The sequence below is a fragment of the Sapajus apella genome, unplaced genomic scaffold (genome assembly GCF_009761245.1).
Source record: "Sapajus apella isolate SASKATOON/1434 unplaced genomic scaffold, GSC_monkey_1.0 scaffold140, whole genome shotgun sequence".
In the NCBI taxonomy this organism is placed as follows: domain Eukaryota; kingdom Metazoa; phylum Chordata; class Mammalia; order Primates; family Cebidae; genus Sapajus; species Sapajus apella.
Window position 1 is genome coordinate 3080928 of NW_022437080.1, and position 13304 is coordinate 3094231.

The following is a 13304-nucleotide window of genomic DNA, read 5'->3' on the forward strand; positions in this document are numbered from 1 at the left end:
GGCAACAGAGCAAGACTCCATCTTAAAAAAAAAGTTTGTATTATTTAATTTCACAATATTCTGTCCCAGGAATCATTATATATATATACATATATATATGTGTATACATATATATATATATATCATGTATGACATTATACATGTAATATATATAATTACAACATATTATATATTATATATGTGCATTTGCCTTCATGACAACTCTGTGAGATAAATGGCACTGTTATCTCCAACTTATAGATGAGGAAGTTGAAGCACAGAGAGGTTTAGCAACTTCCTCAAGGTCACACAGCTAGTAAGTTTCATTTGTGTCTTCCCTGGTAGGGCTTGCTAGTGGCTCAAGCACAAGAAGCTGGATCAGACTTAGAGACCTGGCTTCTCTGACATGGAAAAAAGCTAAGAGGACTTGAAACCAGATTCGACCCTCTCATTTGATAAATGTGAAAACTGAGGCTCACAGAAGGCTGGTAGCTTGTCCCAGCTCACCAAGCACAATAAGCCCAGAGATAGACCCACAACCTAGGGCTCTAAGCCCCCAGTCTCCAGCTCTGATGGTGCCAGGCTATTGTTCATATTATGTCGCCTACTGCTCCCTGACATGTTCAGCAGATGGCAGTGTCTTCAGAATGTCTCCAAATAAATGTTACATTCACTTAGGGAATGCAGTGTCTCTGGGTTATCTGTTAAGGGAGGGAGCGTTGTGGACCGCTGCAAGTTTTCCCCTCCGTTCTTCTCTGTCCTTAGCATCCTTAGTGTAGGAAACAGCCTCTCTTCTGGGTGCCTCCCTACCACCGACACAGGCCAACTGCACTGGGTTGGGGTTGGGTGTGAGGCGTGGGGAGACAGCAGTCCTGAAAATGTAAGGCAGCCAAGATTCAGAAAGGCACATTTGTGCCACTACAGCATTTCTCTACCAGGGTCCCGGAGGGACAGCCAGCTGGCAGGAAGGAGCTCTGGGAATTCTCTGTAAGCTGTGCTTACACTGACAAGCACACTGCTTTAACTAAGGCTCTGTATTCATTTGAAAGGTGTGTCCTGTCTCACTAAATTGTTGGCTTTCCGAGTAAAAAAATTAGATCTGAAGCTTCTTTGAAGCCTTCTAGAGCTAAGCACATTGTTGCGTGTCCAGAGTGCTTCTATCCAGTACAGTTAGTTTTAATGCCAAACTTCAGTAATTATCATTTGGCAATTGCATTGTTTACAACCCAATCACTTTCCTTACTCTTGGCCTTATATCTCTGGTGAAACTAAAAGGTTTTCTTCCATCGAACTCTTCCTGGAATTTCGATCTATTAATCCTGTTCCATTTACACAGGTATACTCTCACCTTCTCATTAGAAGAGGGCCTAGATATCATTTGATATCTTCTATCAAATGGAAGAAAGTTTAATTTTGTACCTTTCATTTCAGGCACTGGTAATTCTTTGTTCTTCTGATTTTCAAGACTGCCTGAGAAGTGTCATTCCTACAGCTGAAAAGAAGGAGTTTGGATTCAATGCTGTTTCCACCACATCAGCAAGGAATATCCACGGACTCTCTTGCAGGAAAATGGGAATTCCAGAAAGAAACCACTTCTCCCCTTTCTTCTCTTCCAATGTCCTCTTCAGGAGCCTATAATTGGGTTCTGCCAGCATACTCTGATTGGCTAATGAAGGGTCAGATATCTGTAGTAGAAACAAAAGCTCTTTTTCTACATGTCTACACCTCCTGGAGAGTCTTTGCTTAAATCTCTACTGGCCCTCCTCCGATCAAACGCAAGAATGATCCCCTCCCTGTCCAAGGCTAAAATGAACAAGTAAGGAAATAGATTTTACTTAGCCTATTGCAATAGGGAGAACACTCCAGATATAATCAGTATCTTGGTAGCATAGTTTTGCCTTTTATAGGGAGGAAGGTGGGATGATTGACAGCTGGGATTGTTTTGCAATCAGAAGTTTCAGTCAGTCAGGTGAACAGAAAATGTTCCCTGTGTCTAACTAGTTTGTGGCGGGGGGAGAGTTCAAATCTCAACTAATCACTCGATATCATGAGCGGGAATTTGGAAGATCTGTTTGGCTTTATTAACAGGCTCAGAAAAAAGGGGAAAGGTCTCTGGCCTTGTCACAGACAAACAAAGGGGTTATCTGCAAGCGTTTTATCTGTCACATGGAGATGGGTGGCTCTTTACAGTGTGCCGTTCCAGAAACACAAATAGATGAGAGGGTTTCTTAATCCCCGCTGTTTTCCAGGAACACAATGCTCAGGGAAAGTTCAACTTCACCTTCCTCGGTGTTTCATCAGGAAGGTGAAGCAAAGATGTGTACTTCTTTGTACACTTCTGGAAGCAAAGATGTGTACTTCTCACTGTTGGCTAAATGCCTTTTTAACGAGGAAATTAGTCGTTATTTAGAACGAAAGAGAGGAAGACGCCGGGAGTGGAGACGCTGTGGATCGCGCCAGTTAGTAACGCATCACAGCTCCCGGGCGTCACACTACAAGTCCCAGGGTGCAACGCTCGCTTTCTCGCCTACTGCCGGCGGGAATCAGGAGCCTCGGGGCCTGACGGGAACGGCAGTGGCTAATGACGGAAAAGTAATTTGAGCGGGTCATTTTTTCGGAAGAGTATTTCGAAAGCTCTTCAAACAAGGCGTGGACACAGAATCTAGGAAATGATAAAAAATCAATGATAACGTTACTTCCACGGAGGCCAGACCAAGCCCCTCCCGAGAAAGGTATTTAACTGAAGCCCGAAGTCCCGCTCAATTTTCCCATGAGTCTCCTTTCCGGCCGTGCCTTGCGTCATTGCTGTTGCGTCTTCTCATTGGCAGGTTGACGGGTTGCGGCGCCTGCGCGCTGCATTTCTTTGAGGGTCGTGGGCAGACGCCATTTTGGCCCCAGCGGTGCTTCTAGGAAGTGTATCGCCGGCTCGCATGCCTGCCCGCCTGCCGGGTACGGTCTTTTCTGCGGGGACTTCTCGGTCAAAGCATTCGCCGCTGCCGCTGCTGCTATCTTACCCTCCGCACCCGTTAAGTTCTCTGGTCGGGCGGGAGCCTCTGAACACTGAGCCACGCCATCCGGGGTCACACCGCCTGGAAGGAGGTGACGGGGGCGGCGCGGGGCGCGGACACTCCCCGCTGAGGGTCCGCCTGCCATGGACTCGGAGTATTACAGCGGCGACCAGTCAGGTGGGGCAGGGACCTGGAGGACCGGGCTGGGGGGCGGAGAAGTTATTCGGCAGGGCTCGGCCTGGCACCCCGCGGATGGGGGCAAGGAGGTCCTCGAAACCTTCCCTCCCGCGACTGGTCCGAGGTGCACAGCCAGTGTAGGACAAGAGCCCTCAGACCAGCTGCGAGCCTCGAAGCTAGAACCTTGGAGAGGGGATTCTGGAGGGAAAGCTTTCTTCTGAATCGGCGAAGGTTTTTGCTGAAATTGGGAAGTACTTTCATATATTAAGCTCCTGTTGTGTGCAAAGTGCTAGGGAAGGAGAGGTTTCTTCTGTTAAGGGAGTTCTCAGTAGTTGAGTAGTTGGAGAATCCAAGGGGCGATGGGGAGGGGGATCCTTCCTAGACTTTTCACTCCTGGTTAGGGGTGGTTTAATCTTGCCTGCAGTACAGAACAGAGTAAGTGCAAGACCCACGTTTCAGTTGCATTCAGAGTAAGGAGTGCACTTCTGGCACTTAATGGTGATTTTTGTGCCTTTCCTCCACCTCGAGATCTTTCCTCTTCTCACCGAAGGTTGGTCTCCTTTCTTTACTGTTTGATTATTCTGTAAACTTTCTGGGCCCCACTCTGCTGGCACGGTGCTCAGCACCTGAGATTAAAGATAAGTGAGGCAGAATCGACTGTTGGAAACACGTTGCATTTGCTTTCCTTTTGTGTACTAGCCCTATTGGGGCGTTCTGTCTCAAAAGTTCTTAAATACGCCATAAATGTGTGCACCCACTATATACCCAGAAAAATTGAAAATAAAAAAAATTTAAGTGTTTAAATTATTTAAGCGTTAAGCTGTTTGTTTTGAGTTCGTTGCCTTTCCTTACATAGGACAGTGAATTATAATGACTACAAAGGGCTCTCCAAACATGCGCTGCTGTTTGGTTTAAACACACTTAACTGAGCCAGGTGCGGTGGCTCAGGCCTGTAATACCAGCACTTTGGGAGGCGTAGGTGGCTGAGGGCTTGAGCCCAGGAGTTTGAGACCAGCCTGGGCAACAGAGTGAGACTCCTCCCCCGCCCGTTTTTGCAAAAATTAGCCGAGCGTGGTGGCGCACACCTGTAGTTCCAGTTACTCTGGAGGCTGAGGTGGGAGGATCCTTTGAGGCCTGAGCCCCGGAGGTGGAGGTTGCAGTGAGCCCAGATTGCACCATTGCAGTCCAGCATGGGCGACAGAATAACACTTTCCTCATACTTTCGAAATAGCTTTTTTCCATTCATTTGTGTTTTTAAGTTACTTTTTAAAAAGTAGGCTGGGCATGGTGGCTCACGCCTGTAATCCTAGCACTTTGGGAGGCCAAGGCGTGTGGATCACCTGAGGTCAGGGGTTCGAGACCAGCCAACATGGTGAAACCCTGCCTCTACGAAAAATACAAAAGTTAGCCAGGCATGGTGGCGGGTGCCTGTAATCCCAGCTACTCGGGAAACCGAGGCAGGAGAATCGCTTGAACCCAGGGGGCAAAAGTTGCAGTGAGCTGAGATTGCACCATTGCACTCCAGCCTGGGCAAAAAGTGAAACTCCATCTCAAAAAAAAAAAAAAAAAAAAGCTGTTATATTTAATACATGTACATAGGTTAATTACTAAAAGAGGTAACAGAAAATGTAGCAGTTCCCTGACTTGTCTCCTCCATCTATTTCATGTTCTTTTAGATGTTTATGGTGTTTACCTGTGTGTTCCTAATTCATGCAATCTCTTGCATCATTTTCAGGCATTCTCTAATGATTTTCTGTTATGCTAGGACAGTGTTTTAGCCTATGTGCCTCCTTCTGTCCTCCCACTGTTGCAGCATAATTGTTTGTTAAACTTCAAAACTGTTATTTTTATTACGACCATATATATCTTCTTCTTAGCTAAGTAGATTAGCTCATTAGTATGATAGTATGATAGTGATTCCCCTTAATTTTTTTTCTTTCCCCACTCTGGTTGCCTAAAGAAAAGCGACATTCCATTCTTATAGGACGTTTTGGTTTTTCTGTAGTTGACTACATTTTTAAAAATTTGATTATTTTCATAAACCTGTAAGTCTTCCTATCTTCTGAACCCTGACTTCCTCTGAATATAATTTTACTCTGTATTTTTAAAGTATTGGGGTTGGGCATAATCCCAGCACTTACGGAGGTAAAGGCAGGAGGATTGCCTGAGGCCAGGAGTTTGAGACCAGCCTGGGCAACATACCAAGACCCCATCTCTACAAAAATAAAAAAGAAAGTTAGGTAACAGTTCATATTTACCATTTTATATATGCTTTTCTTGAATGAATTTTCACTAGATTTGGACTGGAGTTCCTTGTGTTCATTCATAAACAAATACTTACTGTCTATCAGGCATTTGGCAGTGTTCTGGGCTCCAGAGATTGAGCAGTGAACCAAAATTCCTGTTCTTGGGGCACTTTCATTCAAGTGAAGAAGACCCACGTTAAACAAAATAATTTCAGTTAGTATATTAGAAGGTGGTAAATGCCATGGAGAGAAAGACAGACTCAATTTTAACATGAAGTTGAAATAAATTGTTGACTTGGTCTTTAGTGTTGTTTCTGAAGCTACAAATTGCTTTATGGTGTTGTTTTGCTGCTGTATATTTCACAGTACATGTTATGATTGTTGGTATTTGTATGAGTATCGTATTATGTTATTCAAAATTTTAGCATCATTAGTTATGCTTCCTCACTGGTAACTTGTGCACTTACTATTCTTGATTCAGTGCGTTCATTTCACTGTAGATGTCATTCATCTTACACCATAAGTGGGTTTTTGTTTTGTTTTCAAGCAGATGATGGTGGTGCTACCCCAGTACAGGATGAACGGGATTCAGGGTCAGACGGTGAGGATGATGTAAATGAGCAACACTCCGGATCAGACACTGGAAGTGTAGAACGTCATTCAGAGGTATTGGCTAACCAACATCTTTGGGAGGGCTTTTCCCTTGTGTTCCGTGAGACCTGTTATATATAGGAGTTACAGAATCCCTGTGACAGTTTAGGCTTTAATCTCTGAGAGTAAAGGAATGTAAGTTAATAGAAAACTGCTTGAAAAATAAATAGTGATGGTATGGTTACTGTTGAAATCACAATGAAGTAACTTCTGGTTGGGTCACATTTCAAATGTTAGGCAGTTTTCAGCTGTGCATATTGATTGAGAAAATGGACCAGACCTTCGATATTTGACTAAGTTTCCCTATTCTGCAAATAGTGTTGTAGTGGGGCAATGAGCATTTGCAATTTGAAGAAATATCAGTTGAAATAGAAAGTTATTGGGGTTATCACCTGTCAAAATTTATGTCAGCATTTGCCCTTCTTATTTTGAACTGTTATGGTGTATATATACATGTAATAATGCTTTTTTTTTCTTTTCTTTTCCTTTTTTTGAGACAGGGTCTGGCTCTGTAGCACAGTCTGGAGTACAGTGGTGAGATCTTGGCTCACTGCAGCCTCCACCTCCTGGGCTCAAGCCATTTTCCCACCTTGTAGTCTCCCGAGTAGCTAGGACCACAGGCCCAGGCCACCACGTCCAGCTACTTTTTGTTTTTCTTGGTAGAGACAAAGTTTCACCATGTTGGCCAGGCTGGCCTCAAAACTCCTGACCTCAAGTGATTCTCGCACCTCAGCGTCTCAAAGTGCTAGGATTACAGGGGTGAGCCACCATGCCCAGCCCACAAATGTAATTTTAAGAGCTGTTTTTGTTTAGTAATACAGAGTAGGATTGAGTTTTGTGTACATTTTAACATATTTGGCCTAGTACATAAATATTTCAATGCTTTATTTGCTTTTCTGGTTATATACCATGTTAACAACACAAAATTGGGAAATTTTAAAATAAATTCACTGTAAGTCTTCGGTAGACACACACTGAAACAAATAGGAATGATAAAGATGAAAAGATTTAAGAACTTTCTATGTCATATAGTTTTCTTGATTGCACGTGTGCAGAAAATTGTCCAATTTTTAGTAGGTGTGGTTAGAGATTATATTATTGACTATCCTTTGACAGCAGCATTAGTATACATTCAGCAAGTGTTTATTGAGTGCCTAATATGTGTCAGACTTTTTGCAGGTGCTTTGGACTTATCAGTGACTAGAAGTTAAAATCTTTCTCTTCTTAGGTTGTTTTTCCAGTAGGGGGAGAAAGACGTTAAGCAGTAATTTTTTTTTTTTTTTTTTTTGTATAGTTTGCTAGAAGTTAACATACTGTGAAAAAAAAAAACAGTTAATTAGAACAGAGCAAAGGATGGAGGGCAGACTTTGGTGTTAAATAGGGACCATATAGACCTTTTATTAAGAAAGCGGCATTTGTACCAGGGTGTGAAGGGAGGCTAAGGAATGGCCGTGTGAATATGGACGTTTAGGGGAAGAACATTGCTGCCCAGGACTCCAAGGTGAAAGTGTGGTTAGTGTCTTCAAGGAGCCAGTGTAACTGAAGTGGGGTCAGTAAGGGGTAGGGGAGGTCAGAGAACTAAATGCAGGTATGGAAAAGGCTCATCTTTTATATGTTTTGATGTCACTCAGGTTTTTTCTATGCTTTTAAACATTCAGAGTAAATTCCAATATTTTAATTAATGATAGTTGGGAATTACTTGATAATGTATACATTGTTGTAGCCAGTGCATTTAGTGTGTGATAGTTTTAAGTGTCCACTTTGGAAACAGCATTCAGAGATTAACGACTGCCAATATAGAACCTAGCAGGGTAGTCATCTCATGGCCTCATGCTGCAGTTGCAAATGCAGGTTACCTTAAGCATCTTTATTATTTTTTTTAAATAATATGGATTCTGAATAAATAAGTGCCTGTTTTTGAAAATTTAGAAATCACAGACTGTCCCCGATGTATAATAGTTTGATTTAAAAAATTTCAATTCTATAATGTTGCAAGTGCTGATGGCATACTTTGAGTACCCATACAACCATTCTGTTTTTCATAGTATTCAGTAAATTACATGAGGTACTCAACATTCTAGTATAAAATAGGTTTTGTGTTAGGTGGTTTTGGCCAACTGTAGACCTCTGTAAGTGTTTGGAGCTCATTTAAGGTAGGCTTAGGCTAAGCTGTGATGTTTGGTAGATTAGATGGATGAAGTGCATTTTTGACTTCATGATATTTTCAACTTGCTATGGGTTTCTCAGGCTATAACCCCATAATAAGTTGAGGCGTTTCTGTATCTATAAAGTTTAAAGAAAATAAAACCGGCATACTCCAACTACAGAAATGACTATGAGCCATATTATTTCACATTATTTCTCCCGCATTTTCATTCTGTCCCACGTATATGACGTGTGTGTGTTTTATATTTTACCTTTACTTGAGATTTTACTATATATATTTTGTGCCTATGTATTTATCTCTTCATTTAGGATTATACTTTAAGTGTTTCCCCATGTCATTAAAGATTCTCGATAAGCATAATTTTTAATGGTTTCACAATATGGATGCAGTATCACTTATTCAGCAGTTTTCTAACTTGTCGTTTATACTGTTTAGCTATTGTATTAAGTAACTGAAGCTACCCTGAAGATTTTTGTACATCAACATTTGTGACCATTTTTTATTGTTTCCTTAGAAAGATGCCAGGAGAATTAACCAGATGAAAGAGACTCATTTTAAGGCTCTTCATAAATATTCCTCTCCAGGAAGGTTATCTTAATTTGCTAAACCACGAGTACTTCAGGAGTGCCACCTGTATTCTATAAGTGTTGAGTTCTGTATTAATGTCCTTTTGCCTATTTAAAATGGCTTTTAAGAATAAATTTTGATGTTTTCTCATTAAAATTTTTTTTTTTTTAGAAGTAATGGGATATTAAAAGAGTACAGTTGTATTAAATGGAGCAGTGTGAATTACAGGTACAAAGCCTAAAAGATGCTAGTTTCCTATTGAGGCTGTAACGACCTGACACAGCTTGGTGGCTTAAAACAACACAAATTTGTTGTAATTGTGGAGGTCAAGTCCAAAATGGATCTCACTGGACTAAAATCAAGGCATCACAGGGCTGGGTTCTTTTCTGGGGGAAAATACATTTCCTTGCTTTCTCCAGTTTGTAGTGGCTACCTGCATTTCTTGGCTGAGGCTCCTTCCTCCATCCTCAAAATCAGCAGCATAGCATCTTCACAACTCATTTTCTGACCTCTTGTTTCTGTCATCACATTTCTGTCTCTTACTCTGCCCTTCCTGCACTCCCCCCTGTAAAAACCATTGTAATTATAATTGGGGCTACCTGGATAATCCAGGATAATGTCCCTATTTCAAGGTCCTTACCTTGATTATATCTTCATAGTCCCTTTGCATGTAAAGTGACATTCACAGGTTCCAAGGGTTAGAACATGGACATTTTTGGGGGGTCATCATTTTGCCTACCATGAGATGATCCTCACAGCATAATTTTCCCAATAATGGTACTTTAAAAAAAATCTCCATCTGTATTTTAGAATTTAGGCTAGTATTTTTTTAAAAATTCATTTCACCTATAGTATTAATACACACAAAACACACACACACACAAAGTCTTTAAGATAGTGGTCAGTGTAGGAAATACTGATAAGATTTTGAAGACCAGTAATTTTTGCAGGTTTCTTAACCACTTTATTATAAAGCTTCTTTAGTTATTAAAAAATATAACTTATTTTTTCTTAAAATAATTGTATATGTCTGTAAATAATCTCTGACAGGTGACAGAGCAAGTCTCTTGTCAGACTGCTTGAAGAAAACGAGAATTTACTGTTAACACATGTATGTAATGGGCTGTAAATCTGTCCAGGGAGTTTGTTCTGTCATTAATGGGCCTGCCTAATAGCCATTTCTAATAACATCTCTGTTTCTTCTTATATGGTTGGCTTTATTTTTTTCCTCCAAGCTTTGAAAAATACTCAGTAATCAAGATAAGTGATATTTTAAAACTCTAATGCAAAAAATTACGATGAATAAAATATCAAAATCTTAAAGTTAGGATCAGTAACCATGCTGTGTTGCTCTATATTTGACCCAGAGGGAAAAGGAAAAGCCAGTACCAGTTATCCTGTCTTCAAATTTTAAATATCTTGTTCATCATGGGATTTTTTGCATCAACTTTGATCTTTAAAAAGGTCACCTGTCTTGGGCCAGGCCTGGTAGCTCACTCCTATAATCCCAGCACTTTGGGAGGCCGAGGTGGGCAGATCACCTGAGGTCAGGAGTTTGAGACCAGCCTGGCCAACATGGTGAAACCCCGTCTCTACTAAAAATACAAAAAGTCAGGCGTGGTGGCAGGTGCCTGTAATCCCAGCTACTCGGGAGGCTGAGGCAGGTGAATCACTTGTACCAGGGAGGTGGAGATTGCAGTGAGCTGAGACCGCATGATTGCACTCCAGCATGGACAAGAGTGAAACTCTGTCTCAAAAGAAAAAAAGGTTACCTGCCTTTTAAAAAGCAGTTTATCTTTTTCTTTTTTTTGAGGCAGAATCTTACACTGTTGCCCAGGCTGACGTATAGTGGCACTATCACAGCCCACTGTAGCCTCAACCTCCCTTAAGTGAGGGAGGCTTAAGTGATCCTCCCACCTTAGCCTCCCAAGTAGCTGGGACCCAGGCATGCACCACTCTGCCCAACTAATTTTTTTATTTATAGCAGTGATGGGATTTTGCCATGTTGTCCAGGCTGACCTTAAACTCCTGGGCTCAAGGCACCCGCCCACCGTGGCTTCCCAAAGTGCTGGGATTACAGATGTGAGTCACCATGCCTGGCCCAAAAAAGGACTCTATTGAGATAGATTTATGTGCTATACAATTTACCCACTTAAAATATGCAATTCAGTGATCTTTAAATTTTTTAGTAGTCCAGCTATCACCACAGTCGATTTTAGAATTTCATTACCTAAGAAACACTTGCTGTTACCTTTCTAATCTCCTCTTCCCTTTGCCTACCCCCTCCCCACCCCACAGTCCTCAGCAACCACTAAGTTACTTTCTGTCTCATAGAGTCTCTGTCCTGGACTTCTCTTACAAATGGAATGATAAAATATGGTCTTTAGTGAGTGACGTATTTCACTTACCATAGTATTTTCAAGGTGTATCCATGTTGTGGCGTGTATCAGTACTTCATTCCTTTTTTGTGGTAAATAATATTCCATTATATTGATAGACTACATTTTATTTATCCATTCATCAGTTGATGACATTTGGGCTGTTTCTTTTGGTATTATGAATAATGCTGCTGTAACCATTTGTATACAAGTTTTCTGTGGACATTCGATTTCAGTTCTCTTGGGCATATTCCTAAGGGAGGTAATTGCTAACCCAGAAGTAATTGCTAACTCATAACGTAATTCTGTGTAATCATTTGAGGAACTGCCAGACTATTTTCCACAGTTGTTCCACTGTTTTACATTGATAATAGCTGAGTGTAAGGGTTCTGATTTCTCCATAGTCTTGTCAGCACTTATTACCTGACTTTTTGATTATAGACATCTTAGTGGCTGTGAAATGGTATATCACTTGTTTTGATTTGCATTTCTCTGATGAGTAATCATGTTGAGTGTCTAGTCATTTGTATGTCTTCCTTGAAGAAATATCCATTCAGATTCTTTGTCCTCTTTTTTGTAGAGATGGGATCTCACTATGTTGCCTCAATTGGTTTTGAATTCCTGGCCCCAAGCAGTCCTCCTGCCTTAGCCTGCCGAAGTGCTGAGATTACAGGCATGAGCCACCATACTTGGCCTGTCCATTTCTAAAATTGAGCTTTTTTTTTTTCTTATTATTGAGTTGTCAAAATATCTTTAGTCTTTATATCACTCCTTATGAGATGACTAATTTGCAAATACTTTTCCCGTTTCTGGGTTGTCTTTTTACTTTTTATGGTGTCCTTTGAAGTACAAAAGTTCTTAATTTTGATACAGTTCAGTTTATCTTGTTTTTTTTCTTGGATTGCTTGTGCTTTTAATATCATACCTAAGAATTTTTTGCCAAATCTGAGGTCATGAAGAGTTACCCCCATGTTTTATTCTAAGACTGTTGCAGCTTTAGCTCTTACACTTTGGTGTTTGATTAGTTTTGAGATTTTTGTTTATAGTGTAAGATAAGGGTGTAGTTTTATTCTTTGCATTGTGAAAAGACTGTTCTTTAGCCATTGAATGGTCTTGGCATCTTTGTTGAAAATCTGTTGAGCATAGGATATGTGGCTTCATTTCTTACTCATATCTAAGATTAAAATCTTACTCATATCTGCATCTATCCTTGTGCATGTAGTAGTGTATTAACTACTATTGCTTTGTAGTATGTTTTGTTATTGGAGAGTATGAGTCCTAATTTGTTCTTTTTCAGGATCTTTTGGCCAATCTGGGTCCCTTGCAGTTACCTATGTATTTTAGAATAAGTTTGTTGATTTTTGCAGAGAAGTTAGCTGGGATTCTGATAGGGGGATTGCACTGAATCAGTAGATCAGTTTGGGCAATATTGCCATCTTGGCAGTATAAAGTCCCTTCATCCAAGAATGTGGGATGTCTATTTAAGTGTTTAATTGCTTTTAACAGTGATTTATAGTTTTCCATGTATACATGTTGGATTTCTTTGTTAAATTTATAAGTATGTTATTCTCTTTGATGCTTAGTAAATGGAATTATTTTATTAATTTCATATTCATATTGCTCTTAAACATTTTTTCTATTTCTAGTTTTTTTGTTTGTTTTTTATTTTTTTATTTTTAATTTCTAGTTTTATTTCACTGTGGTAGGGGAACAAACTTTGTATATTGCTATTCTTTTAAATTTATCAAGGTTTGTTTTAGGACCTAGCACATAGCCTATGCTGGAGAATGTTCCATGCACTTAATAAGAATATATATTTTTATTGTTGAATAAAGGTTTTTTTGTTGTTGTTGTTTTGTTTTGTTTTTTAAAAAAGGTCTCTTCTGTTGCCCACGCTGGAGTACAGTGGTGTAACTGTAGCTTACTTTAACACAGTGGGCATGTAAAACAATTATGGCTCACTGAACCTTGAACTCCTGAGCTCAAGCAGTCTTCTCGCCTCAGACTCCTGAGTAGCTAGGACTACAGGTGCATGCCATCACGCCTGGTTAATTTTTAAATTTTTTGTAGTGATGGGTTTTGCTATGTTGCCCAAGCGGGTCTTGAACTCCTGGCTTCAATTGGTCTTCCC

General features: G+C 40.5%; 1 protein-coding gene across 8 annotated transcripts in view; it reads left to right on the plus strand.

Moving 5' to 3' along the window:
- Positions 1 to 2475: 2475 nt before the first annotated feature.
- Positions 2476 to 13304, plus strand: part of IWS1 (interacts with SUPT6H, CTD assembly factor 1) — a 43789-nt gene continuing 32960 nt past the window's right edge. For 2 of the 8 annotated variants that reach the window (XR_004264454.1, XM_032263983.1), the window contains exon 1: positions 2843 to 3164. Coding sequence is in view for 7 of the 8 variants with exons in the window: in XM_032263983.1 (XP_032119874.1) it covers positions 2910 to 3164 (255 nt within the window). In the remaining variant the exon portion in view is untranslated. Of the gene's footprint in view, positions 2712 to 2839; positions 3165 to 5957; positions 6077 to 13304 lie in introns of those variants that run through there. The other 6 variants (XM_032263985.1, XM_032263984.1, XM_032263987.1 and 3 more) reach the window with 6 other exon arrangements.